Source organism: Podarcis raffonei, chromosome 15 (genome assembly GCF_027172205.1).
Source record: "Podarcis raffonei isolate rPodRaf1 chromosome 15, rPodRaf1.pri, whole genome shotgun sequence".
Taxonomy (NCBI): Eukaryota; Metazoa; Chordata; class Lepidosauria; order Squamata; family Lacertidae; genus Podarcis; species Podarcis raffonei.
Window position 1 is genome coordinate 38,514,799 of NC_070616.1, and position 19,170 is coordinate 38,533,968.

General features: G+C 45.8%; 1 protein-coding gene and 2 long non-coding RNA genes across 4 annotated transcripts in view; 1 reads left to right on the top strand and 2 right to left on the bottom strand.

Moving 5' to 3' along the window:
- Positions 1-4,149, top strand: part of BAG4 (BAG cochaperone 4) — a 16,434-nt gene extending 12,285 nt beyond the window's left edge. For both annotated transcript variants that reach the window (XM_053366684.1, XM_053366685.1), the window contains exon 5: positions 2,659-4,149. In XM_053366684.1, the coding sequence (XP_053222659.1) occupies positions 2,659-3,159 (501 nt within the window). In that variant the 3' untranslated portion in view covers positions 3,160-4,149. The remainder of the gene's footprint in view (positions 1-2,658) is intronic.
- The window catches only part of LOC128402510 (uncharacterized), a 25,002-nt gene extending 5,864 nt beyond the window's left edge, over positions 1-19,138 (bottom strand). The window contains exon 1 of the long non-coding RNA XR_008327724.1: positions 18,874-19,138. This is a non-coding gene — a long non-coding RNA (uncharacterized LOC128402510). The remainder of the gene's footprint in view (positions 1-18,873) is intronic.
- LOC128402511 (uncharacterized) lies at positions 13,952-18,867 on the bottom strand. The gene is made up of 2 exons (XR_008327725.1): positions 18,722-18,867; positions 13,952-17,617 (listed from the first exon to the last, which is right to left on the bottom strand). It is a non-coding gene; the product is annotated as an uncharacterized LOC128402511 (long non-coding RNA).
- Positions 19,139-19,170: the final 32 nt, after the last annotated feature.

Here is a 19,170-nt window from a genome sequence, read left to right on the forward strand (position 1 = left end):
CGCAAGCCTTCAGGACAGGTCCGGGAACAGAAGAGAAGGCGCGCTGCGCTTCCCCGCTATCCCCGGAGATTTCCCTATGGGCTTTCGCCTTGCGAAGCAAGCCCATAGGGAAATTCGTCTTGCGAAGCCGCTAAAAATTGGAAAACCCTTTCGTCTTGCGGGTTTTTCATTTAGCGAGGCATTCGTCTTGCGGGGTACCACTGTATTAGCTTATTTAATGGGTTATCTTTTGAATAAATTTGTATATGGGTAAAAGTATTGCTGTAGAAAACAGGATTCTTTGTTTTTAGATCAAAATGTATTGTAGCAAGCATCATATTTAGAAGAGCAATTCTGCTTAATTGTGAGGGTAGAGAGTATATTTCTTAGGATGATGCCTGCCACCTGCAGTTTTTAAGGCATCTGTATTTGGGCAGTGGGGAGAGAAATGGTGCCCAGTTAATTGGCACTGTTTTGGTCAGTTCATAGCGTTTTGTTAATCTGCTGATCTGATTATGTTGTAGCCCAGTTTTAAATATGTATTTTTGTGTGTGTGTCTCTCATACACACACACACCCTTAATCATTAAAGAAACACTCTTTATCAGTTTAAAACAATAAAATATACATGCAATAAGAGCAAATCCAAAAAAAGGAATTAACAATAATAAAAAACCATCATTATAAAAACAAAAAATGCCGAAAACAAGTAATTTGTAACACACACACAAAAGAAGAAAATTGAGTAAATATAACTGCCTTAACACTTATACAGTGGTACCATGGGTTACATACGCTTCAGGTTACAGACTCCGCTAACCTGGAAATATTACCTCGGGTTAAGAACTTTGCTTCAGGATGAGTACAGAAATCGTGCTCCGGTGGTGCAGTGGCAGCAGGAGGCCCCATAAGCTAAAGTGGTGCTTCAGGTTAAGAACAGTTTCAGGTTAAGAACGGACCTCCGGAATGAATTAAGTACGTTACCAGAGGTACCACTGTAATGAGAAGTTTTCCCAGCTAAAGTTCTTCTTGAATCAACAACATGCTTTGACCAAACACATAAAACCATAAAGTTTCAGATTTTATGAAATTTAGCTAAGAGTGTTCCACAGGGTGGATGCCGCCACCACAAAGATCCTACTCCTTGTTGCCACCCATTAGGCCTCACATGGTTGAGGAATACAGAGTAGGGCTGATGGAACAGATATGAAGGGAATCACCCTGGAAGAAGGTGGTTCTTAAGGTACCTACATCTCATACCTTTCAGGCCTTCATACATGAACAAATCTTGAAGTTCTGGCATCCTTTGCTTAATGCAAGTAGTGAAGGAATAATTTGGTGATGCTATATTAAGCTTGTAGGGACGCGGGTGGCGCTGTGGGTAAAACCTCAGCGCCTAGGACTTGCCGATCGTCAGGTTGGCGCTTCGAATCCCCGTGGCGGGGTGCGCTCCCGTCGCTCGGTCCCAGCGCCTGCCAACCTAGCAGTTCGAAAGCACCCCCGGGTGCAAGTAGATAAATAGGGACCGCTTACTAGCGGGAAGGTAAACGGCGTTCCGTGTGCTGCGCTGGCTCGCCAGATGCAGCTTCGTCACGCTGGCCACGTGACCCGGAAGTGTCTGCGGACAGCGCTGGCTCCCGGCCTATAGAGTGAGATGAGCGCACAACCCTAGAGTCGGACACGACTGGCCCGTACGGGCAGGGGTACCTTTACCTTTACCTTTACCTTTATATTAAGCTTATGTTCTTTTCTGTAGATCAACTTTCACCTCTAGCAAAGCCTAAAGTGGTAGGTGCTAGCCTAGACCAGCTCCACCTTGATAAGCCATCTGAAACGGGAATATAACTTTCTCCTCTGGTGTCTCTTAAGCTTGGAACCCACAGGCAAGCTTTCCAGCCCTCAACCCTCCCAGTGTACTTGCTTATAGGCATACAGATGTGATCTTTTGTCTGTTTCCCAGAGCTGTGAATTGTTACCTGGACCTTCTTGGAAGGGCTGTGCTTTCCCCCTTTGCTTGTTATTGTAAGGTACACAAGAACAGTCTACATCATTATCCCCTGGCCAACTTGTACCCTTGTTCCTTTTATCAGCCAAGGGATTTTCTTAGCTAGGACATAGGCCCTCTTATGCTTCTGTAGACATAGCATAGACAGATTTAGTTTGCATTTTCAGTAGGATAGGAGCTAGTGGCTAGTGAAGCCACCCTTCATTAATTACAGGAGTGGGCAACCTTCAGTCCATGAGCTGGATGCAGCCTCTTGGTCATTTCTTTAAGGTCCCACTTCCCTGCTGCTGAGCTGTTTCTTGCCATTCAGTTGAGAGAGAAAAACCTCAAGAGCTTAGTCTGCCAAGTATCTAGTATTCTTTCCCCACCTTTTGGAACTGCTTATGGGTTGCAGGGCCTATGCAGGTCACCTGGGATTCAAGTTATTATGTCATTCCACATTGTGATGTCAATCTGACAGGCTCAAAGTGCAAGTCCTGTCCCTAGTGTCTCTCAGTGCTTGGACCTTTTTGCACTGACATCCTGAGCATGCAGACCTTACTGATAAGCACAGAGGCAGCCTGGCAGTATTGGCAGCCCAAGGATCTGTGTGCACAGCACCTTTGCTTCAGGATGTGGGGTAATGGGATTGTTAGAGTTGGACACCATGCTGAAGGCTCTTGTTTTCTTCTTTAGGACTCTTATAACCAATTGGAGCAAGGAAGTAACCAGCAGGGCTACTTTTCTGAAGCCAATAACCTGCCTTCTGGGACCATGAATGACTACAAGCCGGCGCAGTTTGATACTAAGCCATCTGCTTCCAACCCCAAAGTGCAGTATAGTGCGCAGCCCCAGCTGTATGATAATGTACATAGGAAACCATCTGTGACTGCTGACCATGGACCAGGATCTAAAACCAGTATTCAGACTCCATCAGAGATACCAGATGTGCTATCAGGCATACAAAAGGTTATGCAAGTTATGGAGGGCGTTGAGCAGTTGGAGGAGGAGGTGGACGAATTTGTAGGGAAAAAGACAGACAAGGACTACTGGCTGCTGGAGGAAATGCTGACCAAGAAGTTGTTGGAGCTGGACTCTGTGGAGACGGGTGGTCAGGACAATGTACGGCAGGCAAGGAAAGAGGCCGTTCACAGAATCCAGGCCATACTGGAAGAACTGGAAAGAAAGGGGCTTTAATGTAGGTAATAATCCTCAGGCCTCCAGTCTTTGAATGCCCAGAGATATCTAGCTTTGTCCGATTCTCCGCCCTCTTTACCACCCAAAGCAATAAGTGGGGACTTGCATTTTAATTTTAAAGTAACACCACTGGTTAGTTGGTTGTGACTAAATGACGATTTCAAACCCAAAGTCTTGGTGATCCTACCAATGAATGCAGGAGAAGGGATGAAGTGCTGACCCTGGTGACTGAAGACTTCAGCTATAGCAGCCTCGATGGATATTGCCACATTTTTCCAGCCGCAGAAGGAAAACACTGAGTAAAAGACATTTTGGTACCAGAGCGTGCATCTCTGAAGAGATCTCTTGGAACACCAAGGACTTCAGCTGCTCAAGTAACATGCCAAAATTTGTAAGGTACAAAGACCTTTCAGTCACAACCCAGCGCCAGTAAAACCAAGACTTCGTCTCCCTAGCTGCTGCTCTTGTGTATTATTTCCGCCTTCCTCACTCCTTGCCATATAAATTGTGTAGTGTTTGGTAACTTTTCGGGTACTTTCTGTTAAAGTGCAACCATACAGTATGGCAGCCAAAACCAATAGATGTTTTATGCTATATTTTCTCCTTTATCATGCAGATATAATCCACACTGCTTTTTCATAAGGTAGACAGAAGGAAATGCTTTGATCATTGCAAATAAAAGACTGATTGTAGGAACTGTGGGCCGGAGGCATTTCAGGACAATTGTACTTAATTGTGATGTCACTTCATATGTTGCAGTTTTTTGTATTCCACTTTTAATCTTGTAACTGATTCCGTATGATCAACTCTATCTATAGGTGGCAGGGAGGGCTACTGCTGTGAATCTTTTAACTCCTCACAAAGTGGTTGTTGCTCCAAACACAAGAAATAAACCACTTAGTTTTAAAACATACACTTATTGCAAGGCATCATCAAGTAAGAACAGTATTGGTGTATCAGATCATTAAAAATGATGAATTGGGTATTAAATGAATTGTGCAGTGTTCTGTTTTGAGTGACCAATTTTATGAGCGAATGCCCGTCTGTATAAATGAGAGGGGCATTTATAATGGCACAATGGGATTACACCCTGGATACACTAGTTGTTTCCTGTGGCATGATGCTTGGGACGTCTTTCTTAAGAGAAAGTATGGCCTGGTTTTTAATACTTGGCTACTGAATCGCGTGTCTATGAATTTGTGTAGTCCTCCATAATGCCCAGTTGCACTATTGACTGTCTTGGCAGTGAGTTTATGAAATGTCAGAATATTATGTTTAGATTTGTTGGGTTTTATTTCAAAAGGTTGCACTACCTTTCTTCTATAAGTAGTGTTTGAGGGGACACAAATTTGTATGTGGCCTTGGTAACACCAGCATCATGAAAAACCACCAGGTAAGCAGTGTGGGTGGCAAGAGATCGAGACAAGCTGTTTAAAGGAGAGTAGGAGGTGCTTCAGAGAGCAGGTTGCCAAACTGCTCTCTGAAGTGCCACCCATCCTCATTTAAAAGGGGTTGGGTGAGCTGTGAGAGGATAGTTGACAGGGTTGGTCAGGAGTGTGGGGTTGGCAAGCGGGGGCATCAAGCCCTAGTGTATGCATGAATATGTTAGCAACTTGAAGCTTTTACTATGAGGAAGTACAATAAGTGGTGTTAGTGATATGCAAAGATGTTGATGTATAATGATGGTGCTAAAATGAGCTGTGCTTGTTCTTACTGCTTCTAGATGATGGGTTAGAGCAGGCATGGGAGAACCTCGGACCTATGGGCCAGATTAGGCCAGCTGGGTTCCTAATTTGCCTGCAAGGTTGTTTTCCTTACCAGGCCCACAACTGGTGTCAGTTCTGGGGCAAGAAAAGTCATGGTTGTAAAGGAACCATTGGGAGTGGTAGAATCATTTTTCTGCAAGCAGGGCTTACAGCTGGTGCCAAATTTAAATTTAGTGGTGAATGCAACCCTTCTGAAGGTGGCAGCTCCCATTAAGAGTCACTTTGGTGTCCTAGGAAATAGTCTTCGCTTGAAACGGTAAAACATGGTTTCAGTTCCCTGAAACTTATGCAATGAAACTTACTTAATGACCTTGGGCCACTTTAATCTGGCAGCCTCACCTGTTAATTGAATTCTCTGTTGTGTGCCATCAAAGTTTTTGGAAAACACCAGAGAAGAAATTAAAGTAGCTATTAGAACAAATAAGATTGGAATTTCTTAACAGGTTTAGTAAAACAATTAAAATGAACATACAGCTTTACAAATTATTTAAGTTCAAAATGGAAGAACTTCAGGATTTTAAATTGCTTATTGAAAAAATAAGTTGTGTCTGTTCAGTTTTCTTACTTTGAGGAATGTGAAGACTAGCTTCTTGTTAAGAACCCTGAGAATTCCTGACCCTTTGAAAAGAAAGATTCCTGTGGGTGTGCATAGCATAAGGAACAGCTAATTGCAAAGAGTTCAGAAACTGTGGGCAGATCACTTAAAGCACATTCAACACACCTTTAAAGCACATTAGTTTCCCCAAACAATCCTGGAAACTGTTATGGGTGCTGAAAATTGTAGATTGGGAGGTTGTTGGTGGGGTCACAAGATGACATTTGAGACTCTGTTGGCAAGTTGGAATCCAGGGGTACTCCTGGGCTACATTCCTGTTCCTTCAGGGGGAGTACAACATTTCCTAGAACGTGGCACACTAAATTCCTGGACATAGGAAGCACTCACCCACAGCACTTCCATCTTAATAGGATTCAGCCTCAAGTTTGTTGGCCCATATCCAGTCACATCACTACTTCCAGACATCAACACCTTCACAGCCTCTCCCAATTCTGATGGAGAAAACTGTGTTACCAGCATACTGACACTCCTTTGAATTCCTCGATGAGAGCTCCCAACCTTTTCACACATATGCTAAATAGGAGACAGAATTGAGCCTCATGGGACCCCAGAGTCCAAAAACCATGTCAGATGTCCCTGAACTACAACTCCCATTAGCCCAAGAAAGTATGACCAATAGCCATGGGAGTTGTAGTTCAGCAACATCTGGAGGGCCGTAGGTTCTCCATACCAGTCCTAAATATTTGTATTTCCATGTTCAATGGTAACTAGTCACGATAGCTACATATTACCTCCAGCATCAGAGGCAGTATGCCTCTGAATACCATTTTCTGAGAAACAAGAGTGGGAAAATGTTAATATACTCGTGTCCTGCTTGCGGGTTTCCCATGTGCATCTGGATGGCCACTATGGGATCACACTACTACACTAGATAGATGTTTGGTTTAATTCAGCATTTCTCTTACGTTCTTGTAATACTGACACAAACTTACAACTGTTTATAATTCCAGGTTGTAGCCCATGCTAGACCCATTGAAACCATGAGTAACTTAAGTCAATAAGTCAATTGATTTCAGTGGGTCTATTCAGAATTGGACTAGCATGGAATACAATAATCCTTAATGGACTTGCTGTTGTGTGATGTGGTTTATGAGTATGTGTTATGTAAAACATTGTCTTAAATATCTTGCACTAGCTGATGGGTCAAACAATCAATCAAACCAACACTTCATGGCAGTCCGTTTATAACTCTGCTGAGACTGTTGAGCGGAAAGATTGTGCAGGGTCATGCAATTCACGGACTTGATTCTAACAAACTGAAAGAGCAGCAGGGTTGCCAAAAACTGGTCTGAGACTGATTTGTTTTGAAAGCCATGAGCCTTTGTGAATGAATGGATGGCAGTGAAACATCTTAGCACTAGCTGGTACCTTTTATGCAACAGCCCTGTTGCAGTAACCCTCAGTGGCAGTACAGTGAAAAGGGCATGAAAATTGTGCATTGTTGGCTGGTCTTCAGTTCCTTGTAAACCAGGGTTTTATGACATCATTTACATCAATTCCATGCCAGTATGTATTAGCACAATGAGTTTGCCACTCATTGAATTTCTGTCAAGTAAAGACCCATCTTGCCTTTGGGTGTGTGTGGAAAGAAAATGGATTTATTTCCTGCCTTTCCTCTCAATAACTCAAGGTGGCTAACAAGGGGAAACCATAAATCAGCAGTGTAAAACAGCTTACAATGGCCTTCCCCCACTTGGTGCCCTCTAGATGTCTTGGAATACAGCTTTCATCAACACACTCGGTGAGATTATAATAAAGGATATAGCAGACCATGAGAGAAGAGATGCGACTTCCATTGGGAGTTCCAAAGTCTAGGTGTAACTACAGAAAAAAGCCCCTGCCTTGTTCACAACTAAGCCTAATGCTGGGAACGCAGTTGCCTTAAACTGCAAACTGAATCTCATTTCTCCTCTGTTCCTGGTTGGGATACACAAGAGGGCATCTGAAGATAATCTCAAAAGGTAAGTAGGCTCATATGTGAGGTGGCCTTTTGAATATCCCAGTCCTAAATGGTTCAGACCTTTAAAGCTTACCAGCACTTTTCACTAATGTCCAGAAACATATAATAATAATAATAATAATAATAATAATAATAATAATAATAGTAATAATTTATTATTTGTACCCCGCCCATCTGGCTGGGCTTCCCCAGCCACTCTGGGCGGCTTCCAAAAAAAATATTAAAATCCTCTAATACATTAAACATTAAAAGCTTCCCTAAATAGGGCTGCCTTCAGATGTCTTCTAAAAGTCTGGTAGTTGTTGTTCTCTTTGACATCTGGTGGGAGGGCGTTCCACAGGGCAGGTGCCACTACCGAGAAGGCCCTCTGCCTGGTTCCCTGTAACTTGGCTTCTCGCAGTGAGGGAACTGCCAGAAGGCCCTCGGCGCTGGATCTCGGTGTCCGGGCAGAACGATGGGGGTGGAGACGCTCCTTTAGGTGTACTGGGCCGAGGCCATTGAGGGCTTTAAAGGTCAGCACCAACACTTTGAATTGTGCTCGGAAACGTACTGGGAGCCAATGTAGGTCTTTTAAGACCGGTGTTATGTGGTCTCGGTGGCCGCTCCCAGTCACCAGTCTAGCTGCTGCATTCTGGATTAGTTGTAGTTTCCGGGTCACCTTCAAAGGTAGCCCCACGTAGAGCGCATTGCAGTAGTCCAAGCGGGAGATAACCAGAGCATGCACCACTCTGGCAAGACAGTCCGCAGGCAGATAGGGTCTCAGCCTGCGTACCAGATGGAGCAGGTAAACAGCTGCCCGGGACACAGACTTAACCTGTGCCTCCATGGACAGCTGCGAGTCCAAAATGACTCCCAGGCTGCGCACCTCGTCCTTCAGGGGCACAGTTACCCCATTCAGGACCAGGGAATCTTCCACACTTGCCCGCCTCCTGTCCCCCAAGAACAGTACTTCTGTCTTGTCAGGATTCAACCTCAATCTGTTAGCCGCCATCCAACCTCCAACCGCCTCCAGGCACTCACACAGGACCTTCACCGCCTTCACTGGTTCTGATTTGAAAGAGAGGTAGAGCTGGGTATCATCCGCATACTGATGAACACCCAGCCCAAACCCCCGATGATCTCTCCCAGCGGCTGCATATAGATGTTGAAAAGCATGGGGGAGAGGACAGAACCCTGAGGCACCCCACAAGTGAGAGCCCAGGGGTCTGAACACTCATCCCCCACCACCACTTTCTGAACACGGCCCAGGAGAAAGGAGCGGAACCACTGTATGACAGTGCCCCCAGCTCCCAGCCCCTCAAGACGGTCCAGAAGGATGTTATGGTCGATGGTATCAAATGCCGCTGAGAGATCCAGCAGAACTAGGAAACAGCTCTCACCTTTGTCCCTAGCCCGCCGGAGATCATCAACCAGTGTGACCAAGGCAGTTTCAGTCCCATGATGAGGCCTGAATCCCGACTGGAAGGGATCCAAATGGTCCGCTTCTTCCAGGCGTGCCTGGAGTTGTTCAGCAACCACTCGCTCAATCACCTTGCCCAAGAATGGAAGATTTGAGACTGGGCGATAGTTGGCCATCGTGGCCACATCTAAAGATGGTTTTTTAAGAAGTGGTTTAATAACCGCCTCTTTCAGCGGGTCTGGGAAGGCTCCCTCACGGAGGGAAGCATTCACCACTCCACGAAGCCCATCGCCCAGCCCTTCCCGGCTAGCTTTTATGAGCCAGGATGGGCAAGGATCAAGGAGACAGGTGGTTGGTTTCACTCGTCCAAGCAGCCTGTCCACAGCCTCGGAGGTAACAGATTGGAACTGATCCCACGCAATTTGACTAGACAGGACTCTGGCACTCTCTCGCCTCGGCCCTGCTCCCATGGTGGCGTCTACCTCTTCCCGAATCTGAGCGACTTTATCTGCAAAAAACTTTGCAAAATCATTGCAGGAGATCATGTGGCCCGTACTGGGCCCCGATGTAGCAGGTGGTTCCGCTAGATTGCGAACCACCTGAAAAAGTCTCCTGCTGCTGTTTTCTGCAGATGCAATAGAGGCGGTGAAGAAAGCCTTCTTCGCCGTCGCTACCGCCACTTGGTAGGCTCGACATTGAGCTCTAACCCGTGTCCGGTCAGCTTCAGAATGGGTCATCCGCCACCGGCGCTCTAGCCGTCTCAACGATTGTTTCATTGCCCTCAGATCCATGGAAAACCACGGGGCTGTTCGGACTCCATGCAATCGGAGAGAGCGCTTCGGAGCCAAACAGTCAATAGCCCTGGTTAACTCCACATTGCAGCGGGCCACCAGGGAATCAGCTGAGAGGCCATCAACATGGGATAAAACATCCCCTACCACTCTCTGGAAACCATTTGGATCCATTAAGTAGCGGGGGCGGACCATCTGAATCGGTCCCACCTCCCTGCAGAGGGGAACGGTCACGGAGAAGTCCAGTTGCACCAGGAAGTGAGCTGACCATGGCACTTCTTTCGTTTTGCTTTTACTTAGTGTCAGATCACCAACATCCATAGAGGTAAACACCAGGTCCAAGGCATGTCCGCAGCTATGGGTTGGGCCAGACTTATTCAGGGACAGCCCCATGGAGGCCATGCTTTCCATGAAGTCCCGAGCGGCCCTTTGTAAGGTCGTGTCGGCATGGATGTTAAAATCCCCTAGGACAACCAAACTAGGTGTCTCCAGGAGAACATCCGCCATGACCTGAAGCAGCTCGGGCAGGGAATCCTTGGTGCAGCGGGGAGGTCGGTACACCAATAGGAATCCTGTACTGCCCCTATTGCCCAACTTCCAGAACATGCACTCAGAAAACTGGGTTTTCCCAATAGGACGCCTGGTGCAGACTAAAGACTTCCTAAAAATCACTGCAACCCCCCCCTCCCCGCCCACAAGGCCTGGGTTGTTGTGCGTAAGAGAAACCTGGTGGACAAGCAGCGGCAAGGACAGGCCCATCTGCTTCATCCAACCAAGTCTCCGTTACACATGCCAGGTCAAATCCTCCATCCACGATCAAGTCATGGATCACAGTAGTTTTATGGATCATTGACCTGGCATTGCACAGCAGCACCTTCAGGTCGTGTGGGTATCCCTTGCTGATTCCAGTACCCATCCGGTCAGGACCAGACCTGGAGGCAGGGATAGTCCTCAGACAACGACTAAGCCTGCTTAATGACATGGTCTGGTCTTAGCGTAACTCCTCCTCCTACCCGTGATCACTGAGGTCGGTTGTCCTGTGGAACCTGCCCCAGCCATTTTGTTTGCTGGGACCCACTCCCAAGCAGCCCTAGCCCCACCCCTTAAAATCAAAATAAAACCTATACAAAAAACAAACCAACAGAACAATAAAACAGTAAAAACAAAATACAAAGAAAGTTACAAACACGACATAATTAAATAAAATTAAATTAAACAAATTTCCACACCCAAATAAACACCCACCCCACCCCATATACCCGAGGCCTCTTTGGAGCCTTATACACTGCGGTAGTGAGTATGGGGCCAGCCCCCAGGCCCAAGGTGGAAAATGGGCTTGCAGGGGGAGCGGTCCTCCCCAAGACTCACCGGCAGAGCGGCAGCAGCAATGTCCCGGGCTTCCTTGGAGACTTAAATGCTGTGGTGGAGTATAGGGCCCACCCCCAAGCCCAGGGGGGCTTCAAGGGGGAGCGGTCCTCCCCACAAACTCGCGGCAGAGCGGCAGCAGCCAGCTGCTGGACAAGGGAATTACATGCTCCCTATCTGCAGCTCCTGTTAACAGCTTGGCTGCCACATTCTGTTTTGTTTTTAAAAAAATAATATTTAAGTTTTCCGTTTTAACAATCCAGTAAAAACCGCATTAAAAGATTCCGAATTATATAATCAAAAAAGCCAGATATTCATTGCCAAATTATATATCTCACATTCTGGACAAGTTATTTCTGAGCATACTTCAAAGGCTGTATGTAGAGCAAACTGCGGTAATCCAGATGTGATGTAACTAAGGCATCTGTCATTGCCATGGCCAGATCTGAAGGCTGTTTATCTTCTGCCTCCATGTTGCAAAATAATGCAACCACTGCTTGTAAGTGTTGCTCTTAAAGAAGCCTTTGACTGATCTAGAAGATGTGAGGTACAAATCATAATCATAATAATAATAATAATAATAATAATAATAATAATAATAATTTTATTTATACCCCGCCCTCCCCAGCCAAGGCCGGGCTCAGAGCGGCTTACAAGCAATAATAAAAACAAGTTGAATGATTACAACTTAAAAACAAAATTAAAATACAACATTAAAATATTGAAATATTGAAATATTAAAATTTAGCCTCATCGCAGGAGGAGAAGGAAAGGAAAAAAGAAAGAGAGGGAGGGAATCAAATTGGCTCCAAGCCAAAGGCCAGGCGGAACAACTCTGTCTTACAGGCCCTGCGGAAAGAAATCAGATCCTGCAGGGCCCTGGTCTCAGGAGACAGAGCGTTCCACCAGACCGGAGCCAGAGTTGAAAAGGCCCTGGCTCTGGTTGAGGCCAATCTAACTTCCTTAGGGCCCGGGACCACTAGGGTGTTGCTATTTATGGACCTTGAGGCTCTCTGTGGGGCATACCGGGAGAGGCGGTCCCGTAGGTACGAGGGTCCTAGGCCGTGAAGGGCTTTAAAGGTCAAAAGCAGCACCTTAAATCTGACCCTGTACTCCACCGGGAGCCAGTGCAGTTTGAAAAGCACTGGGTGAATATGCTCCCATGGCAGAGACCACATGAGGAACCTCGCTGCAGCATTCTGCACCCTCTGGAGTTTCTGGGTCAGCTTCAAAGGCAGCCCCGCGTAGAGCGAATTACAGTAGTCAAGCCTGGAGATGACCGTCGCATGGATCCCTGTGGCCAGGTTGGGGCGGGAAAGGTAAGGGACTAACTGCTTGATGCGGCGAAGGTGGAAAAATGTCACCTTGGCTGTTGCTGTAACTTGCGCCTCCATGGAAAGGGAGGCGTCAAGGATTACACCCAAACTCTTAACGGAAGGCAATGGCACTAATTGGGCCCCCGCAAGAGAAGGGAGTTGGTCCCTCATCCCCATGCCATCCCGACCTAGCCATAGGACCTGTCTTTGAAGGATTTAGTTTCAATCGGCTCCCACGAAACCATCCAGCCACAGCTTCCAAGCATCTGGTCAGTGTGTTCGGGGCCGAGTCGGTGTGGCCATCCATCAGCAGATAGAGCTGAGTGTCATCAGCATATTGGTGACAGCCCAGCCCAAAGCTCCGGATAATCTGGGCAAGGGGGCGCATAAAGATGTTAAAAAGCATCAGGGAGAGAATTGCGCCCTGCGGCACTCCACACACCAAGGAATGGAGCGACGACATTTCCCTCCCTAGTGCCACCCTCTGTGCCCGACCAGAGATAAAAGAGCACAGCCAGTTACGGGCTATGCCCTGTATCTCCACGTCTGCGAGGCGGTGGTCCAGAAGATCATGATCGACCATGTCAAAGTCTGCTGACAAATCTAAAAGGATCAGCAGTCCTGACCCGCCTCGATCCAGTTGTCTACGGAGATCATCTGTTAGGGCAACCAGAGCCGTCTCTGTCCCAAAACCAGGACGGAACCCGGACTGAAATGGATCTAAAGCTGATGTTTCCTCCAGAAACCTACCAAGCTGTTCAGCAACCGCTCTCTCAATTACCTTACCCAGATATGGAAGATTTGAAACTGGGTGGTAATTGGATAGGTCTAAGGGATCTAATGAAGTTTTCTTTAAGAGTGGACACACCACTGCTTCCTTCAGTACCCCTGGGAATGTCCCCGTGTCAAGGGACAAATTGATAATTTCAACCAGGGCAGTCCGCACAACATCTGGACACTCCCTAATCAGCCAAGATGGGCACGGATCAAGGAGGCAGGTGGTGGGCCTACCAACTTGGAGGAATCTATCCACATCAGCAGGCAGTATCCGATCGAAATGGTCCAATATGTTTCCTTTTTCCCTGTAGTTCCTACTTCTTAATACCCCTGTTATTCACTTACCTGGACGTGAATTGTATGTATACTCCCAAGTCACCAGCCACTGCACAAACATTTTAGAAATCAACCTGTGGTGAAGGACAAAATCTAGCATCCCATGTTGATCAAGCGAGTCACAAGACTGAGTGGCAGATGCAACTATAGATAGGATGCATAGGAAGAAAAAATACAATGGAAGAAAAAAATGGGCATCTTTTTGAGTATATTTGCCACTTTGGTCTTGGACACTAAGAATCACAAGTTGGGCAAATATGTTTTCTGCTGAGTAATAGTTTCAGTATTTTAACCGAGAGGGCAGATCCTTAGTATTCTCCATCTCCTCAGAGTATTGTGAAAGAACAATGTCAATCAACATTTGATGAGCTCCAAGTTGTACAAGTGACAATAAAGTATTTCAATTTCAATTCTGCTTTCCTAAATTGAGGTGGAGTTTTACAATAATAAAAAGTAGACCAGCAACTTAAAATCATAAGTTTTATTTCAGAGAGACAGAATACAACAGCCTACAGAGGGATGAGGAATTGTTGGTCCTCCAGATGTTGGACTCCATCTTACATCAGCCCCAATCAGTCTTGCCAGAGGCCAGGAATGATGGGAGTGTAGTCCTACAGTTGGAGGACCTAAAGTTCCCCACCCAGCCTAGTCAGAAGGCAGTATCACTGAATTTCAATGCAACTCTGGCACTACTTATGCCAACTTTGAAACACAATTTAGGTACAATTATGTTTTACGTACAAGACTCCAGCCAGAGACTCAAAGGGATGTATACTATGGAGACAAGTCTGCCTAGCTACGTATTTTTAACTTGCTGCTTTGCCCTTGACGACCTGTAGAACTCTCCAGACCGGGAAAGTAACTATCCGCATTAGGGTGCTTTAAATTGGGAAACACCTCAACAGTTCTCCTCTTTGCTTCAGTCACCTAGACTAGTTAATCCCCATATGGTAATGAGCTAAGCTGAGAGTTTTCAACATCTGCCCCCTCGTGTGTGTGTGTGTGCGCGTGTGACTTGTGCTCGAGAGTTTCCACACTCTCTTTAGTCTTGGTCTCACCTTTCACTGGCAAGAGGCCAATGGAGGGTTGGCCAAGAACAAATGCAACTTTTCAGGCCCAAAAAGACTAGCTACCTCTGTCCAAGGAAGGGACAGAATATTTCCTCTGTCAAGTTATTCTACTCCCCAGGTTCAATTTAGTCCAGTCACTAGGGAGGGAAATATTCAGAGCTCTGCTACTAAGACTTGTGGTGTGTGGTGATGGTACAAGCAGGCAGTGAGCAGTTGTGATTGGGCTTAATTCCACCCAACTGCATTAGAAACATCTTGTATATGCAAAGGTAGAAGAAAGGTTGTATACAACTGCTACTCTCTACCTAAGTTAGCCATGTACAGTGGTACCTCGGGTTACATATGCTTCAGGTTACATACGCTTCAGCTCACAGACTCCGCTAACCCAGAAGTACCTCGGGTTAAGAACTTTACTTCAGGATGAGAACAGAAATCATTCTCCGGCAGCGTGGCGGCAGCAGGAGGCCCCATTAGCTAAAGTAGTGCTTCAGGTTAAGAACAGTTTCAGGTTAAGAACAGACCTCCGGAACGAATTAAGTACTTATAACCCAAGGTACCACTGTATATTAATTTCAGTGGGTCTACTCCAAGTATGACCAGTGTTGGATACAATCATATATCAATATGTATATATTTTTTAATGTATCACACCTTAAGTAAAACTAATGTGTCCATTTTGTTGACTATTTCTGATGATTTCAAATAATCTTCTAATGGAGGATGTGTGTGCATGTGGTCCCTGATAATATCCACCTTTCTGAATTTCAGAGCCCCCTTTATATGCCTAGGATGCAGTTTAGCTGGAGTTGGGTTCTATCCCCAAAATATCAGGAGCTCATGAAAAAATTCTGTATAGGCAATACGTAATAGTCTGGTTAGCCATTAACTCTTCTCTGTTTTTGCAGATAAGGTCCAACACAGTTGTCATTGGTAGGACTTTGGGCTGAGACGGTAAAAGGATCTATTTTTAGAAGGGTTGTGAATTGTCTTGTGGTTGGAAAAGGAAGGTTAGCATCAAATTGCAAAGCATTTCTTTCTAAAATGGGCTCCGTGGATCCGAAATAACAATGTGTGGTGCAAGCTGTATTTGTCAGCAGTTTAAAGTATATGAAGGGTCAACAATGAGGTAACTAACTGAATGCAGTTATTTTTTTGAAACTTTGAGGGAATTTCCTAAGAGAAGGGTGGTGGTGATATTAGGGATTACACTGATGTTGGACCAAACCTGTTTTAGCCTATCTGTTCTTGTCAACAGATTGTGGGTGTTGGTACTTAATCCTGTCATAGCTCTATAGCTAAGACTAAGCCCTGATGGCAAGAACCAGAATTTGCCTCTGATTCCCAAGCTGTCCTAAATTTAGGGAAATAGGCTTGTACCCAATGTTAGTTCTACTCAAAGTAGACCCATTGAACCAATGGACATAACTAATTTAAGTCCACAAATTTCAATAGGTTTACTCTGAGTAGAACAAACATTGGATACAACCCAGAAGATGCCATATACCAAGTCAGGCCATTGGTCCATCTAGGTCAGTATTGTCTACAGCAGCTCTCCAAGGTTTCAGGCAGGTGACATTCCCAAACCAATCTGGAAATGCTGAGCATTGAACCTGGGACTTTATACATGCAAAACAGATGCTCTACCACAGGGCTATAACCCTTCTCCAAATTTGCATCTCTGATTTGGGATGGAGCTTTGGTTTTCCACACCAGGCCAATAAATTCTACCTGAAAGCCTATGGCAGTACATGAAAGCAACAGCTGCACACCACCCCAACATTCCACAAAAATGGGGATGTGATTGCAACATCTCACTTTCCACACTAAAATTATTGCCTAGGCTTCTCCCTTGCATGCCATGTTACAGAATGTGGTTCTCTGCCTGCTGTATTGGTTTACTTGGAAACAAACGCCTTACTGCGGGATTCAGATTACACATGGGTTAGTGCTAGGGTAAGGAGAAATTTGATTCAGATCATATTTAAAGATGACTCTACCAAATCTGAACAACAGAACCAAAACAGAGCCATCCTCCGAAATTCACACCTATTCAAATTTTGTAATGTACGTCTCCAACCAACCAATGTTTATAAAAATGCCTTTATTAGAGGAAACTGCATTAAAATGGATATGTTTAGGAGAATTTTTCACTAAAATGATACCAGTTTCATGAGGATTTGTTTCTTTCTTTAGCAAATTGCTGCAGAAATGTGGAAACCGAATTTAAGAAGGGAAAAATGTGAAACTGACAGATCCTTCCATCCCTACTTATGTGCAAACAATCATGCAAGGGAGAATAGGAGCATGCAGCTAAGCCCCACCCTTTCCAAAGCATGGCCATCATCCATCCTATTTACAGCTCTGCACAAGTATAAGGGCAAAGGTCCAAAATGCAATCAGGGCCCCTCTATGAGTAAAGGAGACATTCTGTCACAGACCTTTGCCCTGAAAGTCATAGAGGGCTGTAAACTTGATGGTGATTTGCCAGAGGACACACACGTTCCTTGTCCATTTGAATGCCCTCAAATGGTTCCTGTCTTCCATGGATTTAAAACCTCAGCAAGTGAGATGTTCTTTTGGTCAAGCAAAGAAAAACAGACCTACTGGTTCACCCCAAAGGCTATTCTGTTCCCACAATGGCCAATTTTTGGGAAGCCAATAACCAACATATAAGTGAAAAGCCCTCTCACATCTCACAGTTGGGGGGGGCATAACTGTCCTATGCTCCCAACAATTCGCAATGTACCTCTGAAGCTGTAATGAACTGGTTTGGACACAATACTAAACCATGAGCAAGCCTGTTCTTATCTCCCTCCTCCAGAGTGACTTCTAGGAAGCAGTCAAGGTATCTACTAATGTTTTCAACTGAGTGCAGTTTATTTTGTCTAACTGGGTCCAACTGTGGTTAGTTTTAATGAAGATTTAGCTGAAACAAGTAGGACCAGAAATCACATTTTGTTACAACAAACCAGTGTACATTAATCATTTTGTCCTGGTTCGGATGAAAGGTCAAAATGTGGTTAGTTGAAAATAGAGATGTTCCAGCTCTCTTCCTTGAAGCACTGAAAGGGAAGTGGAATACACAAGTCTAAGTGTCAGTCACATTATGTTTGTTTAGTATTAGGGCTGCTCAGTTTCTATGTGTAATAGCAGGCTGTGCATACACATGCATTTTATGTATGACAGTGCAGGAGTAGGGAATCTGCAGTCAGTCCTCCAGTTGCTGGGGCTCCAGTTCTGATCAGCCCCAGCAGTCTCATCATTTGGAGGGCCAAATGTCCCCCTCCCTGGCCCATGCCAGAGACAAGATGCACCCCCCCCACAAAGACTTAAGTGAGTCAAATCCTGCACCCAAGTCTAGCAGCTCTTACAATCAGCATTTTAACAATGAATTGTCCAAAGGGCAAAAAGCTAGGGACCAGAATTTCTTGAAGGAAAAGTATAGGTTGTCTTTGGGTAACAGGACTTGTTGGTTATGGAACTTCCCCAGTTTCATATGGTTGTATGCTAATTTTGTGCTGGTGCAGCTTTTGCATTGTTTCAGCTGTCAATTGCTTGTATTTGTATTTTATTGCTTTTAATTTGTGAACTGCCCAGTGGAGAATGATTAACTGGATGGTACCAGTAAATACCCCCCCTAAAAATATATTGCCCTGAGCTCCTTGGAGGGAGGGATATAAACATAAGACCGAAGTCCTTTACGCACTTCCTGGGAGTAAAGCTTATTGAATGAAGAACAGCAATTGCAGAACACAGCAGCTCCCCAGATGTCTATGCAAAGCTCCAGAAGCAGGATGGGACCATAACAGCACTCTCCCACTTGTGAATGCCAACAACCAGTATTCAGAAGCACCGATACAAGAGGTAACACACAGCCATGACTATGCAGCCATCAACAGCTTTATTGTCCATAAATTTGTATAATCCTCTTTCAAAGCAATCTAAGTTGGTGGTTGTCACTAAATGCTGTGGGAGCCAATTCCATAATTTTAACAATGTGCTGTATGAAGAATTGCTTCCTTCTGCCAGTCCTAAATGACTCTCAGTTCTAATATTAAGAGAAGAACACTATATCCTTCTCCACTAAAAACCAGCAACAGGGAAAATACACAGTTTACTCTCCCTCTTGCCCTTTATTCTTAAGGCTCTTGGTGGCTAGGTTCTACCTGAGTATGTCTCTCCATGTCAGGGACTGGGAATCACAAGTTGGGAGTGTTATTTCGTGCGCAGGTCCTGCTGACGGGCTTCCCCATATGCGCCCCAGGACCACTGTGGCGCAGTCAGAACCTGGGTTCAAATCCCCACCTGGTCGGCCTACCTCGCAGGGTTGTCTGTGAGGGTCACTGCGCCACCTTGAGCTCCTTGGGATAACAAAGGCGGGGTCTTAAAACGACCCGTCCGGCCACGGCGAGAGCGGCCTTGGGCCTCCTCTTGCGTTCTCCTCCTCCTCCTAGCAACCCTGTGAGGTAGCGCGGCGGGCCGAGGGGCGCGCAGCCCGCTCGCCGGGCGAAGGGAGGCTCTGCGCGCGGGGCTCCTCCGCGGCCTCTCACAGGCACGCGAGGGCGGAGGCGGGGCCTTGCTTTCTCCCCGCGCTCCTTCTCCGAAGAGGCTCCCC